General features: G+C 41.5%; 1 protein-coding gene across 15 annotated transcripts in view; it reads left to right on the top strand.

The window, feature by feature from the left end:
• The window catches only part of CADPS2 (calcium dependent secretion activator 2), a 777,539-nt gene that overhangs the window by 275,224 nt on the left and 484,086 nt on the right, over window positions 1-18,229 (top strand). For all 15 annotated transcript variants that reach the window (XM_040343717.1, XM_040343721.1, XM_040343726.1 and 12 more), the window contains exons 12-13: window positions 1,658-1,794; window positions 4,066-4,253. In XM_040343717.1, the coding sequence (XP_040199651.1) occupies window positions 1,658-1,794; window positions 4,066-4,253 (325 nt within the window). The remainder of the gene's footprint in view (window positions 1-1,657; window positions 1,795-4,065; window positions 4,254-18,229) is intronic.

An 18,229-nucleotide genomic window follows, 5' to 3' on the forward strand; every position in this document is an offset into this window, starting at 1 on the left:
TAAAAATATATTTGATAATGTAATATTACTTACAGAGCAACATTAAATTGTGCTTTTTTACATCTGCCTTAAATTCAACTTTGAGTGACAGAATCACTTCAAAATTGACACAATGTTTAATTCCTATTTTATTTAGACTTTTAAACCACATATTAAAGCTATTTGTGTATGTTTCAGTTCACTAATAGTGAGTCAGTTCTTTGGTAGAACAGACGTGCACCAGTGGTATTTCTGTGGATAGCACAAAATAAGTTTTTCAACTCACCCTGTTTAACTGTGTTCAATCTTTGCACACCTGAAAATATAAATACACTATATTATATGTGCATATCTTTTTTTCCTGGAATACTTACTGTATTTTCAGGTTGGTCATAATGAATTTTGTATGGATTATCCTGTTTTGATTTTATGCAACACCTAATGTATCTCTAGTGCAGTATTAATTAGATCTCCACAGTTCCTACTGTGCTTCTATCTTGCATTTACCTTGCAGAGTCTGTCAGATGAATGTGACTTTTGATTTGTAAGTGCATAGCTGAGTGATCTTATATAGTAGTATCTACTTCTTTCAGCTTGAATGAAATAATTCTTCCATCTGCAAATCTAGTTGGCTGTTGAACTTGACACAGATCAATATAATCTGGGGTTAAATTCCTCAATGTGACTGATTATGTTAGCATCATGGCCACAGATCAATATGGAGTTTTATGAGGGACCAGATTCTGTAATTGGCTTTGATCAATAAGTCTTTGTCTTGCTCTCTTTAGAACCCTCAAGTTAGTAGCCTGTCGTATGTTTAAAGTACATTTAGGACAGTACATTTGCAGTAACTAACATAAAAAGATAGACATTTAAATTTTAAATAACAAAGAGCCAAAGGCCCCATTGTATGGGGCCATTTTGAGTAGATTGCTCACCCAAAATGAACCTTGGTATCAAACTGAGCTAGTGTTCTGTTGGATAGCTAAATTCTCTTGGCTTTTGATGTCTGTACATGATAGATGATTCACATGGATGTTTTTAACAAAACATAGCATTAACGAAAGCAATCATAAGAGCTCGCCTTCTGATAGACCCGCGGGGTCTAAAGGCGTTGAAAGATGCATCTGTGAAGAACAATATGCTTGTCCTTCGACTGCCATTTAGGACATTGTAGTATGAAGGAGATCGGTATTGTCAGCCACATACTGCTCTGTTTTCTTTTGCCATTTTTGCTTGAAGGTTATAAATACTTTTTCTTGTTGCTATATGCAACACTTCCCATTACTCAGGTTTGTCTCATTAAAAGCATAGCACAAAACAAAGACTGAAAGTGACCTACCTTTTACTGACATGTTCATTTCTGCTCTAGTTTGCCATTTGAAAAATAGATTGCTAGTTGTGATGAATGTGTATTTCTATGTCGCTGTTTGTAATGCTATAGATACATTCCCTGGAAGAACAATGAAAGGGTGGAAATGTGCAATATAGTAGAGATTTTTCTCTGACCATTTTCTATTTAGACTGGATGTTTGCTAAGTGCTTTGAAATTCACCAAGGTCATATCATCAAGCTGTCAGTGATTTAAGCTCAAGTCTGTGTGTTGATCACTTTTTGAAATGAAGTGTGGATAGAAAAAACTGTAAATATAATATATCAATGCCTTTTCTTTCCGCAGACACAGATCGTGGCCAGAGACATGGAATGGATGAGTTTATTTCTGCTAATCCCTGCAGATATGACCATGCCTCCCTTTTTAAAGTACTTCAGCAGCAGACATTGGAACACCGACTAAATGATTCTTATTCTTGTCTGGTGAGTACTAGAATGTATGTAGGCTTAGTGCAGTGAAGTGTGAAATCGTTGTTAAAAAGTGGCAGTTCTTTCCAAACTCATTTTGTAAGTGTGCCTGGATTTGGGATAAAGGATTTCAATCGATTGCCCTCAAATTTGAAAATTATACACGTGAAGATTGCTGCTGTGTCACTCAATAGCAGGAGAACGGGCTCTGACCATCTCAGAAATGTGGCTTAAAAGCTTTCCAAAGAGAGCATGACAACTAAAAGCTTACTAAAGGTGGGAGACTCCACTGTGGGGTTTTGCGACACCAGCATGTTCCTGAAAGAATCTCATATCTTGATATGATGTAATTGTGAGTTGTGTTAAGTCACAGAAAAGTAATTTAAATTTATAACTTTGGAAGAATACAAATTTTAGATGGTTCATACAAAGAGACTGAATCTTATAAGGAAATCATTTTATACAAATGCATTGAGGAAAGTTTTGCCCTGAATACTAGAATGTGTCATATGTTTGAATAAAATTTTATTTTTTATAATTTTCTTTCACAAATGTGCCTAGTTATCACTCCTAAGCATATAATAATTTGCAGAAGATTTCATACATTTTCTGTCAGTTTAAGTTGTTTTAAATTGTATTAGAAGGTGACATTTTGTAAGCCTTTTTTAGGCCTATAATTAATAAAATGCATTTTTATATTCATTACTCTGTGTTGGACATTAAATGTAATTGAATTTGATTTTCCTAAATTTGTAAATGTTTATTTCTAGCTTAAAGATGGTTGACAAGACATTATATTGTCATTTAAAAAAGAGGAACAGGACATTTAAATATGAACTTGAGACAAACTTAAAAACCCCATAAAAACAACAGTGCCCCCAGTATCACGCTTATGCTTTGTTCTATAACAGTGCTGTTTCCATGGGTTTTCAGTTAAGTTAAGTTAGACGTGCTTTCGTTTTCAACGATCTTCGCATTCGTTTTAACATATAACGAACGTGCAGAATCCGAAATCCGAAAGATCGGACATAAAAAATGCTTTATTTTCATTTTGTTGCGACAACAGTTTGATATAGATAGAAGTTTCGACATGACGGTGACTATAGCGATCTGTGTCTATTGAATCTGCAGTCGAATGTGCCTAACCTAACTCTATTAGTACAAGATTATTTGACACAGAGAGAAAATATTCGATATTATAGAGACCTGAAGATTCGACAAAGCAGCTAAAAACATACAATCGCTGCGAGCGGACATTTATGGTCAAATGCTCCGCCCATAGGCTATAAAATAATTCTAATGTTGGTTAACTAGTGGTAATAATTCATAAATATAATTATTAGTTATACAACATTAGAATTCTACTATAGCTTGTGGGTGGAGCATTCAACCGGAAATGTACGATTGTGGCGTCGTACAGTTTAGCTGCTTTGTCGAATCTTCTTGGAACATTCAACAGACACCATAAGCCTTCAATTGACAGATTTGACCTTAATTCAGATTTTCTGACAAATGCATTTTTTAACAAAACAAAATAAATAGAAAACGAATTTAGGGAGTAACTTAATTATTTTTCGGACTAAACCGAAATTCCGAAACAAAATATTTCAGTGTGCACATGTCTTTAAAGTGTTCATCCTTCATGTCTATGGCACCCTTAAATAAGTGCCACAGAATTGTGAACAATGGTGTTAGGTATCATAGTGCTGTGGGTAGCACACCGGCAACTAGAAGCTTTGTAGAAGCATTGTAGAAGCTTGGTGTACTACTGTTGTCCTTTTTCTGTTTTAGGTGTGTTTAAAACAAACTTTAAAGTATAACTAAAGTCAAAACTATTTGTTTAGTTTTGAATAGAGTGGAGAGGAATTTAAATAATTGTAAGATTTGTATTGGTGTTTGTGTCCTGATTAGGGACATTCACCCTCTCTAGTGCTCTTGTTTACATTGAAAGTAAACGAGAATCCCAATTCTGGGTTTTCTCCAGAAAAGTAATAGATGAGAAAACATCCAATGGGCACACTAGTTCTGGTGACCTGGAGGGCCCCAGTGGATTCCCTTAATTCTTATGCATTTCCTCCTTGCTTCCTGTATTGGCTATGGGATAAAAAGTGAAAATAAATATCCCCAATGGGAGCAAAAAAACTGTCAGGGGTATAAACTCTCCATTTACTCTATCCTAGATGAAAAAAATACGTTTTGCCTAAACTTCTATTTTAACAAATATAACAGTTGTTGATTTTCTATCATATCTCAGTTTACTGTTTTATTCTTTTTCTTTATGTTTAGGGCTGGTTTAGTCCTGGCCAGGTCTTTGTTTTAGATGAGTACTGTGCTCGATATGGTGTTCGTGGCTGCCATCGACATCTCTGCTATCTGAAGGAGCTGATTGAACATGCTGAAACTGGGTCTGTCATTGACCCAACATTGCTTCATTACAGCTTTGCCTTCTGTGCCTCTCATGTTCATGGAAACAGGTACCTATAATACAGAATTGTGTCTATGGCAATTTATAGATGATTAGCCATGATAAGCACTAACAAGTACATTGCTTGATTCGGTTATAATGTATAGGGCTTTAGGTTCTTTGCTTACTTTAAATCCTAACATTGGTAATTGTGATGTATAATTCAACACAAGACAACATATCAAAGCATGGTTATTTACACAGAGTATTGATATCTGCAAAACATAAAATCCAATTTTTCTTTTTGTAAACCCACACTTTTCTTTTAGAAGCCCAAATAGTTTTTATTGGCCTTCATGGAAATGCATCAATGGAAGTGCAAAATTTCTATTGAAAGACATTAATATTATTAACAGTTTGCGCAGCGCTTTACAAAATGAAGGCAGACGGTACAGTTACCATACAATTCAATACAGGAGGAATTGGAGGGCCCTGCTTGTTAGAGTTTTACAATCTAAAAGGGAAGGTCAAGTGAAACAACAGATAATAAGTGTAGGGGTGAGCTGATGGAGAAAATGGAAATACAGTTGTTAGGTGTGAGTAGGATAGGCTTTTCTGAAGAGGGTTTTCAGGAATTGTTTAAAAGCTAATAGAGAAGATAATCAGACAGATTGGGGCATTGAGTTCCATAGGATTGGAGAGGCTCAAGAAAAGTCCTGGAGGCGAGCATGAGAAGAGGCGTCGAGGGAGCTAGAGAGCAGGAGGTCTTGAGAGGAACAAAGAGAACAATTAGGTTGGTTATTTGAGACTAAGCTAGTGATGTGATAAGTTGTGGATGGTTTTGTAAGTTATTAGTATATTGAATTTAATTTGTTGGGTGATCAGAAGTGGAGGGATTGACAGAGAGGAGTAGCAGACACTGAGTAATTGGTAAGATGTGGATAAGTCTGGTAGCAGTATTCATGATGGATTAAATGGGGGAAAGACTATGTAGAGGTAAGCCAATGAGAAGGGAGTCAAGGCAAGAGATGACCAGGGGGTGAATTAAGAGCTTTGTTGTGTCATTGGTTAGAAAGGTGTGTATTTTGGAGATGTTGCAGAGGTTGAGGCGGCAAGATTTGGATAGTGATTTGGATGTGGGGCTTAAAGGAAATCTATCAAAGACATATCAAAGGCATATTGCAATGGTGTGAACCTAGCATGACATTGTCTTTGCATTTTAGTGTTTTCCAGTGTGTGCGTTAAAACATGAATGTGTGAATCAGCGCCTATTGGCTCTATTGAGAGACCCCTTTATCCCCTTCCCTACCGATTTATCGCTAGGGGCGTGCGCATGCCCGCCGCATCACTCGGGACCTGGTGTGCGTTCCCGACACCCGTGATTGCCCGCAATAACAGCAGGACCATGGATTTGTGTGTCAAATTTATCTCCTGGGTACAGCATCTGTATGCTGCCCTTATGGCCAGAGTGAGGATAAATGACTCCCTATCGGAGCCTTTCCCTTTTCGTGGTACTTGGCAGGGGTGCCCCTTGTCACCCCTGCTGTTTGCCCTTGCACTGCCGCCTCTGGCGGCTGTGGTACGGGCCTCCCCTAATATCACGTCTTACGTAGAGGACACAGAGAGGAAAAGAGCTCCTTATATGCGCACGACACCCTGTTGTACTTGGGGGACACTGGACACTCGCTGAGAGCAGTCATGCAACTAATAGATCAGTTTGGACAGCTGTCTGGCTTTGCCATTAACTGGCATAAGTCGGCTCTGTTTACCCTGGAGCCGTTACCGGCGCCTTTACCGGTGGACGTATCTCGCATACAAGTGGTATCCTCCTTTAAATACCTGGGAATAGTGGAGACACGCGGGATTACATATCTCTCAAAATTAAACCCATGCTACAAAAGTTCCAACAGAAGCAAGCCAGTTGGAGTAGACTACCGCTGTCGGTGACTGGTCGTGTAAACCTCATAAAGATGGTCTGGGCACCGCAGCTGTTGTACATTCTGCACAATGCCCCGATTTGGATACCACAGTACTGGTTCTGGGGTATTGACTTGCAGTTTAGAGCTCTTATATGGAGCGGTGGTGTGGTAAGAATCAAACTGGCCACTGTACAACTCCATAAGGACCAAGGAGGCATGGCGGTTCCGCATCCTTTAATGTACTACCTGGCTGCACAATTGCAACATTTCACGGGTTGGGGTCTTGGGACGCCTCCAGAGTTCTTCTCCTGGGCCCTGAAACTGACTATACTGCCCTATCAAATATGGAGATGGCCTCCCTAAAGTTCCCTCGACTTGCCCCACAGTCCAGTCATTGATGATAATCTGGAAGGGGGTTAATACCACATTGGGATTCATGGGCTTTCTCCGTCAGACTCCTATATGGCGTAACTGCTTTTACACAGACCTGATTAGGGTGCCCAACCGGTTGCTATAGAAAAGGGCAGGGGTTAAATTCCTTACCCAAATACTCAACGGACCTGGCTTAAAACCGTTTACCCAGTTAGTGAGCGAATTCCCTGCACTCAAAAGCCACCGCTTTCAATATATACAACTGCAACATGCCATTAGATACCAGAGTAGACATTCTAATTTATAAACTAGAGGAATCCACGCTCCTTGAGTCCATATTTTACGACCCTGAGAAGAAGGGAATCATTGCTAGAATATATATCCACCTATATATTGTCCCAAAGCTAGTGAGGTACTGGAATAGCGTTGTTGCCAGAATAAATGGTGTATACCAAGTTCAGCTTACGGTTGAACCACTAATGTGTTTGCTAGGTAGCCTAGAGGAGGACTTGTACCTCCCTTCAGTATACGTTGCCCTCACAAGGCTCCTATACTTAGCCAGGAATCTGGTTGCCCGTTTTTGGCTATCAGCGCACACCCCGAGGGAGGCTCCAAATGGTCAATGCTACTCTTATTCGGAGACACAAAAAACACATTAACATAGGAAAATCGCCAAACAAATTTACCAACATCTGGCAGCATTAGTTGAACTCCCCAGAGGTGGCACCACCTCAATTGGTTCTGGATATGCTTCTGATGGGATAAACGGGCCTGTGGTGCTGTTTTTGAAACCTTAGTTTGCACGGAACGTTGAGTGATGTGCTGGGAGAGCTTTGCTTGATTGACAGATTTAAACCCCGGGTGGTATATTGATGGTTGGAATATTTCTTTATTGTGTATTTTAAGTTAATTTAGTTTTGTTTTCTTTCTCCTTTTTATTCGTTGTACACTGGGTTGTTTAATCGTGCGTAACCAAGGATTCGGGGTTCAGTGCAATGTGTCTCGGATGTATGACGGCAGTGTTGGCATTATTGTCAATGCCACTCTTCTGTTGATGCGAGGAATGAGACTCCTGTTATTTTTTATATGTCATACGTATGCAAATGCACAGTGTAATGCCTTGTGTTCTCAATAATTAAAACCGTTTTGTTGGAAAAAAAAAAACTCTGTACTCTCCAATGATGAGACTTGTCCTTACTCCCCACCCCCCGGTGCACAGCCATTCACTCGGAAACTCTGTGTGTTGCTGCTTCTTCCCACGGCACCTCTACACTGGGAATCGAGCGTTCAAATGGTGCCGATTTCCAGTCACAGCTCTCTGCTCTGCCCTCTTCTCGCTCATTGGAGTGCTGGGCTGTGGAGGGGGCAGGAGCAGCCGGGTGTCAGTCCAGGCACCTGGCGGATCCAGACTTTGTCATGATGACGCAGTGCCTGGATTGATATCTGTGACGTCTGCTGAAAATGGGTCACAGGAGTGTAAAACGAGCTGCACTCCTGTGATCCATAGGAGAAGTACAGCCAAACAAGCTTTTTTTTTAACATCCAAGTTCATCAAAGAAAATTAAAGCATAAGTTTGGAGGCGCAGCTCCAGTTTAGCAAACAACCAATATACAGTAAATAATACACAAAATAACATGCAACTTCTTAACCTATAGGCTAAGTGGTGATTGGATGTATTCTGGTGAGTGGTAACCGTAGGTTAGAGCCAGTTTGTGTGTATTCCTTCTGTTGAGAAGTACTCAAGTTGCAAGGTAGGGATTTAGGATAGAGGAAGTAAGGTAATAATTAGTGAAAAGTGAGAAAGGAAAGGGAAGTAGGAAATATATTGGGAGTAAGATGTGGGGAAGCTTATCTTCCAGTATCTTCCAGTATAGATCGTACCATATAGTACACCCTTGTTCACCATGTGTCCGTTCTACATATTTTCATTGTTGAAATTCTGCTAGTAACAAAGCCGTGTTGAAATGACTGTAATCATTGTTTAAAGAATAACAAGTTGGTTCTTGTCCAGAGCAGGCTAGGAAGGCATAGGCCCGCTTTAATCCTAATGCACTGCTTTCAGGTTCTCAAATGCCTATACTTAAATTTAAACATGAACCAAGGGGACCTGGTTTTGTGAAATTGTTCAGTGTTATCAGTTGACTGAGTAATGGTCTCCTTCATATCACAGATATAAGCTATCCTATGCAGCCAGTCCTGCATAGTTGGGACTCAAAGGTTTTCAGAAAAGCGGTATGAGTGACTTTGCTGCGTTCAGTAGATGTTTGGATCGTGAGTTTTTATGTTTCTGAAATTGGACGCTTAAGATATTGACCAGACAACATGCCGCACCAAGTTTCAACTTTATCTCCGTGATCAGATGTATCATCTCCTTGACCTTGGCCCAAAATGGCAATATTAAAGGGCATTGCCACCAAATGTGGAATAGTTACATAGGTGAGGCTAAAGAAGACACAAGTCCAAGTCCAACCTATGTGTGTGATTTATATGTCAGTATTACCTTGTATATCCCTGTATGTTGTGTTCGTTCAGGTGCTCATCTAATAGTTTTTTAAAACTATCGATGCCCCCTCGCTGAGACCACTGCCTGTGGAAGGAAATTCCACATCCTAGCCTTTCTTATAGTAAGGAACCCTCAACGTAGTTTATGGTTATGGTTAAACCTCTTTTCCCCAGTCATCTTCCAGGACAGCCCTTGAGATGGAGTCCCTCCCATCGACACAGGAAAGAAATTGCCACAGTTCAAAAGGTGGTCTCTCGGGTCTCTGATCAGTCATTTGTGTTTCCTCCGTCGGAGGAACATGTTTCTGTGGAAACAAGTTATTTTCAGGCTCTAACAAAGCTTTATTCAGACAGTGTATTGCAGGCTTACTAAAATCGGAGGCAGACTCTCTTTTGATCAATCTGTTTTTGAGTTTAAGAGGCATTTTTGTTGACTAAAATGGATACACCTTTCGACTTAGGTTGTTTGTAGCGTGATATGCTTCAGTAAAGGAGTCAGTGAGTCTGGGTACGTGGCAAGATTTTAAATGGGTTTCCTGCAGGAAAACAAAGCGGTGCTTACCTCTTTTGAGTTCTCTCAGGTGGGTGGAAAATTTTTCTGGAACATTCAGTCCCTTGGCATTGTGGGATATCACTGTAGCGTTGTGACCCAAGAAGAAATATGCCATTGCGTGAATTCAGAGAGCTGAAGAGCTGTGATTTGCAAAAACAATTGTCAATACTGTTAGTATATTTGCATACAGTCAATGTCATTTGACCAGTTAACTTTTGGATAGAAGAGGGTGTAAAATACAGAGGGGATATGGTTAGGGATAGTAGCAGAGGAAAGGAGAGAATATTGAGAGAAGTTAATACTTTTTGCGGTCCATGCAAAACGCCAAAAGATCTAAAGTATAGTGCTCCCTAACAGGGTTTAATGGCCGTATCAGGAGACACTGTGGGGATGGAGTCGGCCAATCTGGGCAATGCCTATCAGGATGATGTGTACTATTACAGTAAACCTGGGTCTGCAGAGGTAGACGGGTCACAGCAGCGGCAATCAGTAAACTTTAAAGCAGGTAAGTCAACTCTGCACTTATGGTGCTGTAAAAAAGGATAACTAAAGCGGAGATAAAAACCAGAACAAATGAAAAATGGACAGCAAACTGGAAGCCTTTTCTAATCAACACCAAGGCATAAACTTACAGTATATGGTAACTCGTTTAACCTCTAAACTGGGATAGGTGGTTAGGCATTAACTGCAAGGGGAATGGTTATTATCTACACCCTGAATGTCAGCCTGTTATGAAGGAACAAACTGTTTCTAAATGAATAGATATGTCGGCCGAGCATCAGTTCAGTGTGTAGCATGGATGGGTAAAAGTGTTCCTTATTCCTCCCATTGGTTGTAAAAAGCTAAGTTCACATTGATATGGGCAAGGAGTTGATGAATATTGGTAACTACCTCCGTAACATTTTAGGGAGGGGGTGGTAGTTATTCAGAGTCTGGAATGTCCTGGAGAAGTCACTTTAAGCCTTGTGTATGGAGTACAGGGGTGACCATGTGAATTTCCCACTGGCGAGTGGTGTCCTGTGGCAATCCAGACTTTGGGGCGGGGGGATGAAGGAATGAAACAAGCAAACTGACCAATATAAGCTATGGGTAATGTAGGGATGCAGGTTGCCTGTAAAATAAAATACCATCGTCTATAGTATAGGTTGAATATCAGGAAAAGGCTAAAGCATCAGATGTTGTGGACGATTTCAGAATTCATCTACTGCCCTGTATGAATAAGCCCTGTTGCTTGGAGTTCCAGCTTGGCGGGAAGATTTCATCTTTTTAGATTGTCGTTTTTCTGGGAAGGTAAAGATCTCGGAAGACTCCGTTCCAAGGGTGGGAGGAGAAATTTCTGGTACCAAATCGAGAGATTGATCGATCCTTGTAGTAGTGCATGGCAGAACTCTGGAAGATCTGGTGAGCAAAGGATGTGTAACCGTTCGTTTCAGATTACTAGCAGGGCAAACAGAAAGTGTCATTAATATTTTGGGTCTTTCTCTCCAAGTTTATCCAAGAGTGGTCGCAGTGCTCTGCGATTTTTCAAGGTTATCCGAGAGCTCTTGGAAAAGCATAATAGTCTCTCTGTTAGAAATAATTAGTTAATTTCTGCGGGCCCTCCTCATGATATCCTCTTTTAATGAGAAATTTTGCAGCAGATGTCACATGCTAGCATAGTGTCTGGGCCCCTAGCTCTGAGTGCTTTGTGTGCCCTGACAAATTCAATTGCTGTGTCTTTGGGGCTTTCCAGCAGGCTATTCTTTGTAAGGCCAGTGTAATTTGCTAATTTTCAACAGATTTTGGGATCCCCCTGACCCTGATGTTGTTCCTTCTTCCCCTATTGTCCAAGTCCTCCAAATGTCTATTTATTTCAATGAAGTGCAGGGAGTGAGAGGTGGTCACCTTTTCCGGTGTCCCCTCCTGGATCAGCTTCTGCAGTGTCTCCTCTCTCCTCCTCCTGGAGCTAGGCATACAATAGGATGACCAGACATTTTGGCCAATCGGAAAACAGGTTTCATACCTTCTTCCCGAATGGCTGGGAGGAGGATCAGTGTTTCAACAGCCCCTGGACTGGACTCTACCAAACTCACCAATCCAGACTTTAGGTATTTTCACTTTTTTTTTTCTTTTGTAATCTTTTTTTTTTTTATGGAATTTATTTGTACCATGCTACCTTTTCTATTAATACACAATATTTTCAAAAGGGTTAATATTGTCTCTAATGCACTACTGCAGAACTTTATCGAATCTCTGTTTCTCCGAAGAGCGTGACTATAAAGTAAATCTCTGGATATTTCGAACTGTGGTGACAGTAGGTATTACAGACATTATTAGTCGTAATTATTAGAGCCCATTCACACAGGGGCAACACGACTTCCAGCGTGACTTTGGGAGGCAACTTGGAAACGTCTTAAGTATAAATCACTGTGCGACTTGGGGTGACTTCAGCGCGACTTGAAGTCACCTCCAGTACAGGGAACTTTACAAGTGGCCAATCGGAGCTTTTCACATCATTCTTGTTCCTGTTTCCTTCCTTGTTCCCTGTTGTTCTGTGTCCAAAATGCTGTCTGTGCGTTACTTAATGTCAGCTGTTATAACAGCTGGTTTGGCAGTATTGATGGAAGAGGAAGAAAGGAAGCGAAGGATGAGGAGAAGACGTCGCTACTGGATCCATCCAATCATTGCCTGTAGACCTAGCAGAGGCCAGTTTTGGGCCATGTATGACGATTTGCATCGTTTTTCAACTATACCCGGATGTCGATCGCAAGGCAAGTACATATGCTGTATGTGTATATAAACATAGCCAAATTTTAATTTTTGATATTTACTATGGATTTTTTGCTCGACAGTCTTTAAGAGCACCATAGATTTTATATATATTTTGTAGCATGGTCCCTAGAGAATAAAATGGCGAATGTTGCTATGTGTCACCCCCCCGCAACTATAGTTCCCCCCTCCAGTACAGACCCACCTCCACTAACTACAGACCCCCCCCCCCCTTCCCACAATACAGACGCCCCCTCCCACAGTATAGATCCCCACCCTCAGTACAGACCCCCCTCCCACAGTATAGATCCCCCATCCTTGGTACAGACCCCCCCACTAGGTACAAACCCCCCTCCCACAGTATAAACCTGCCGACTCAGTACAGACACCCCCTCAGCGCAGACCCCTCATCAGTACAGAGACCCACAACCTCAGTGCAGGCACCCCCAGCATTAGACACCCCCTCCCCTCAGTGCTCACCCCCCATCAGTATAGAAGTTCCCCTTACCTTACAGACCTCAGAACAGCAGATACACACAGTGGTATGTGTCCCTCGAGCGTGGGCTCCTCCTCCTCTGTGGACACTGCATGCCGCCCCCGGCAGAACCCCCTAAATCTGAGGCTGCATATTTGCATATGGTTGACTAAGCGGCAATGTGTGTGTGTGTGTGTGTGTGTAGCTACCATTGGTTGATATTTCTTATTTTCAATATAGTAAATTACAATTTTTTTTTTATTGCAGTTTTGATGAATTGCTTGGTCTGGCTGACATCCACCTGGGGCGACAGAATACAACATACAGGAGGAGTATCTCATGCACTGAAAGACTAATTATTACGCTAAGGAAAACTATATATTTTTTTTTATGTAGTAGCATATTGTCCACATTAATAAAGTCCAACCTGCGCTTATTTCTCCAACGGGTCAAATTAGTGCAGCTGCCTTGACTGATGGCAGTCCCAGCCTCTCAGCAAGCCACTCTCTGCCCCTTCACAGCTTGGCGCTAATGAGCGTGGAGGAGTAGCGCAGGACAGCTGCTGACTGACAGTCAGCAGCTCTCAGCTCATGGAGGGGAGATGAGCGAGCTATAGACGATGGCCATAGAAGTGGCAGTGGACAGATGTAGCATCGCTGCGATGTTGCATCCACCCAGGCAATTATTTTTATTTTCAAACAAAAAAACATATCGTATACACACTTCAAAATTTAGCACACAAACATAACAAAAATTTATAAAAATCTATTTTTTTTATATTTATTAAAATATATATATAACAAACTTTTAAGAATTATAAAACTGTAGTATCGGCATAATAGAAGCACACTAAACTTTTTTAAAACGTGAACAAGTAGACAACAGTAAAAAAAAAAGTAAAACAATTATAATTGGTGGTAGGTCGGCTGATTAAGAGCAGAGCTGGTGGAAGGCCTTGGGGATGGTGTGGGTGGCATCTCAAATGATTGTTGACCGAATCATTGATTCCATGGTGCAGCAAAGGGTACTTGTAATAGAGGACAGTGATGGATAGGGGATCGGGGTATTTCCTGGAATTATGGCATTGCCATACTCGTCTGTGTATGGACGGAAGCGAGGGGGATAGTAGGGGTGGGTTCTTGGTGGCGGAGCGTTAGGAAAGTCGTAATAAGGGCCTGATGGGGGTGGTGGGGGGGTCAAAAATTGGTGATGGGGCAGTGGTGGGCTCACTTAGCATGTTTGCCTCCAGGATGTCCATAACAGCTTTTTTAACAAAGTTATTTATTTCCTGTGTGACTTTTTTCAACATTCCTGCCACCATACTACCAAAGCCACTCTCTACAGTCCCCAGGGTGTCCAGTTTGCGATCCATTTTTTCCATCAAGGTTGCAAAACCTTTCCCCTATCAGTCTGCTGAATCTTTGAGGGAGAGGGATAGGCATAGGTGGTTCCTCGACTTGGGGCTGCTCGACATCTAGCAGGGCGATCTGTGGCAGCTGGACCTCTGGCAGCTCAGACTGGGGAGAAGGCCCTGAAATGTTGGTTTTGGTCTCCTGTGTGTCTTGAGTTGCCTGAAGTGACTGATGCGCAGACCGACACTGTAACCCTCCTTCTTCCATGCATGCTGCCTGGTCACCTGCCCGCTGTCTGTTATCTCTTTCCTCCCAACTTGATTGTGTTCTGCATTAAACATATAATACAATTTTAGCACACCCTTCTGTATAAAACGTTATAGTATTTCACTTTAGAAATATGAAAGATGTTATCTTACTCTTAGTTCCATTAAAGGCCTCAGGAACTGCAGCTCTATGCATGTACATATGGTACAAATCTTTTTGATCCAGAGCCACTTCTGCATTCGTGTACTCTTCTACGGTGACACTTAAAGCAGTCCCTCAACCCTTTACATCTAGTTTGTAAACTTGCCACTTCAAAATATAAACAGAAACATAATCACTTATGTATTTTTTCTTTCAGATACCTGGCAACCTCTCATTCTATAGTAAGCATTCATTTTGAGTTCATGGCGGTCATGTCAACAATCGGCTACATCATCCTTAAAACCTGCCAAATTTTATGGAACGTTCTGAACACCATAGTAATGAAGAGGCCTACACAGGAGAATTGGCAGGATATTGCTGATCTATATTGAAATCGGTGCAATTTCCCCAATTGTATTGGATCTATAGATGGGAAGCATGTGCGTGTCATTAAGCCTATTGGTAGCGGCAGTATGGACTTTAATTACAAAAAATATTGCTCTGTTGTACTGCTTGCCGTGGGCGTTTCACCTACATTGATATAAGATCCAGGGAGGGACAGCGGAGGGGGGAGGGAAAGCTGAGGGGGGGAGGGTTGCTGTGTTATGTAGTTCTGTGTGTTTTTCTTTTTTTATATATATATATAATAAATTATTTATTTATTTTCTTCTTCCCTTCCGGTCTGTGGGCATACATGGACGGAGGAGGAGAAGAGGTGGAGATGGGGGTCTTGAGGAAGGGATTAAGGGGGAGGGAATGAGGGGATAAAATAGGGAAGGAAGTGTGACGGAGATAAAGAGGGAATTAGTCTAATATATAGAGAATATATGGATAATCAGGGTGAAGATTAAATACTTGGGGAAGTTTGAAATTTAGTTAAAAGTAGTAATAGTATTTTGGTTACCACTTCTCTCCTCGGGGGAATGGATTGAAAATTGTCTGTGATATAGAATATTATAATTTCCCTCAGAGGTAAACTATGGATAGTAAATTGAGTTGAGAGAGATGCAATGTAATATCCATATATACGCTGTCTTATGTTTCCTGTATTGCTTTCTTGCTTTAAAAAATAAAATAAAAATATAGAATTGAAAAAAAAAAAAGATATAGGATCCTACAGAAGTACCTGCGATGCTCGTATTTTTGCCAATTCCTCCTTTGGGCAAATGTTAAGAGAGAATCGACTCGATGTTCCTGAAAACTTTCCTCTTCTTGGCACAACTGAACCCCCACTACCCTATGTGTTTGTCGCGGATGAGGCTTTTGCCTTGGGGGAACACATTATGAGGCCATACTCTAAACCTGACAAGTCCAAAGAAGTTTTTCAACTATCGTTTAACTCAGGCAAGAAGGGTGGTTGAGTGCAGTTTCGTAATTCTTGCCAATAAATGGTGTTTTTTACATACACCTATAGCCCTTAACCACTTGAGCACCGGGCCATCGTCAAATGACGGCTCCACGGTGACTCTGAAAATTCAACAGGACGTCAATTGACGTCCTGTATTCTTGCGGCCACTGGGGGGCGCGCAAGCGGCGGCGCGCGCCCTGCGCGTCCCCGAGATGCCGATGCGCGTGCCTGGCGGTCGCGATGTCCGCCAGGCACTCGGAATCGGCGGCTACAGGGACAAGACGTGGAGCTCTGTGTGTAAACACAGAGCTCCACGTCCTGTCAGGGGAGAGAGGAGACCGATCTGTGTCCCTTGTACATAGGGACATAGATCGGTCACCCCCCTTCCCCCACAGTTAGAACACAATTTAGGTATACATATTAACCCCTCCCTCACCCCCTAGTGTTAACCCCTTGAATGCCAGTCACATTTATACAGTAATTAGTGCATATTTATCGCATTAATCGCTGTATAAATGTGAATGGCGCCAAAAACATGTCAAAAGTGTCCGATGTGTTCGCCGCAATGTCACGGTGACAGTAAAAAAATCGCAAATCTCCGCCAATACTAGTAAAAAAATTAATAAAATAAAAATGCCATAAATCTATCAGCTATTTTGTAAACGCTATAACTTTTGCGCAAACCAATCAATATATGATCATTGCGATTTTTTTTACCAAAAATATGTAGAAGAATAATTATCGGCCTAAACTGAGGAAAAAAAACGTTTTTTTTTTTTAAAATTGTGATATTTATTAAATAAAAAAGTAAAAAATAGTGTTGTTTTTTTTAAATTGTCACTCTTCTTTTGTTTATAGCGCAAAAAATAAAAAACGCAGAGGTGATCAAATACTACCAAAAGAAAGCTCTATTTGTGGGAGCAAAATGATAAAAAAATTGTTTGGGTACAGTGTAGCACGACCGCGCAATTGTCATTCAAAGTGCGACAGTGCTGAAAGCTGAAAATTGGCTTGGGCAGGAAGGGGCGTAAGTGCCCGGTATGGAAGTGGTTAATATAGAAAATGCTATTATTGCTGTCAAAGCAGCATGCGTGCTGCACAATTATGTCAGGGTGCGTGATGGATACTGTTTTGAGGATTCGCTCATGCACAACATGGAAAGTGCACACCTCAGTGCTACAAGGGGTTCCAGTGATGGTGCCACTGTGCGCGATCGATTTACTTCTTACTTTGTTTCACCAGCTGGTGAAATACCATGGCAAATGGACGCCATTTAATAACTTCATTGCTATTAACTGCTTTCAAAAAATATATTTATTTTCAGTTGTTTTTTCTGTACAGTTTAATAGAGCCTGCAGGTATTCTTATTTTTTCATGCTACGTTATGTTCTGTCAATGTGTTAAATACATTTTTATGATTAAAATTGTGTGATGATGACTTTGGCTATGGTTATATTGTTCCATCATTACCTACATAAAATTACATTACAGCTAGACATCACTGACAGACTTCACCAGGGTTCTCCATACTCTGGCCCTCAAGTTGTTCTAGGCACTGCTTTTTTGCAGCAGGAACGTGGGGGAATAAAGTACAGTCACCTTTAGTACTCAGTGTATGGGGTGGTCTCCTGCTGCAGGCAGGGGGATCTACTTTTGCTGGCAGGGGGATCTACTTTTGCTGGCAGGGGGATCTACTTTTGCTGACATGGGGATCTACTTTTGCTGGCAGGGCATCTACTTTTGCTGGCAGGGCATCTACTTTTGCTGGCAGGGCATCTACTTTTGCTGGCAGGGCATCTACTTTTGCTGGCAGGGCATCTACTTTCTTTATCGTTACATCACGGGACACAGAGCGGCATTCATTACTATATGGGTTATATGGAGTACCTTCAGGTGATGGACACTGGCAATCTCAAACAGGAAATGCCCCTCCCTATATAACCCCCTCCCATAGGAGGAGTACCTCAGTTTTTACGCCAGTGTCTTAGGTGTTGGTCATGGTTTAGCTTGCCTCTGCATCCTTGGGATTAGGTGAGCTAACCGGTTCTGTCCAAAGGCCTCAGCGCTAAAGTGGTCAGTAACCGGACCCCAAACCCTTGGGGTATAGCCCATAATGCTTTTCTTTTTAGAGAGCTGGACCCTGGGCCCAGAACTTAGAAACCTTTGGGTGCCTAATGTTTCTGTTGCCAGAGTGCTATATGGGCCCAGGACAGTGGATCCTTCATAGGAACCCAGGGCCTGAAGGTCTAGACATCCCCACGGAGATGGGGGAAGATTGGGCCTCTTGCTTGGCAAAGTCCTGCGGCATGGAGCAGGTAAGTGAGGGGAAAACTTGCGGAACTTGGTTCTTAGCAGGTTTTTTCTGGGG

This window comes from Rana temporaria, chromosome 3, assembly GCF_905171775.1.
Source record: "Rana temporaria chromosome 3, aRanTem1.1, whole genome shotgun sequence".
Classification (NCBI taxonomy): Eukaryota; Metazoa; Chordata; class Amphibia; order Anura; family Ranidae; genus Rana; species Rana temporaria.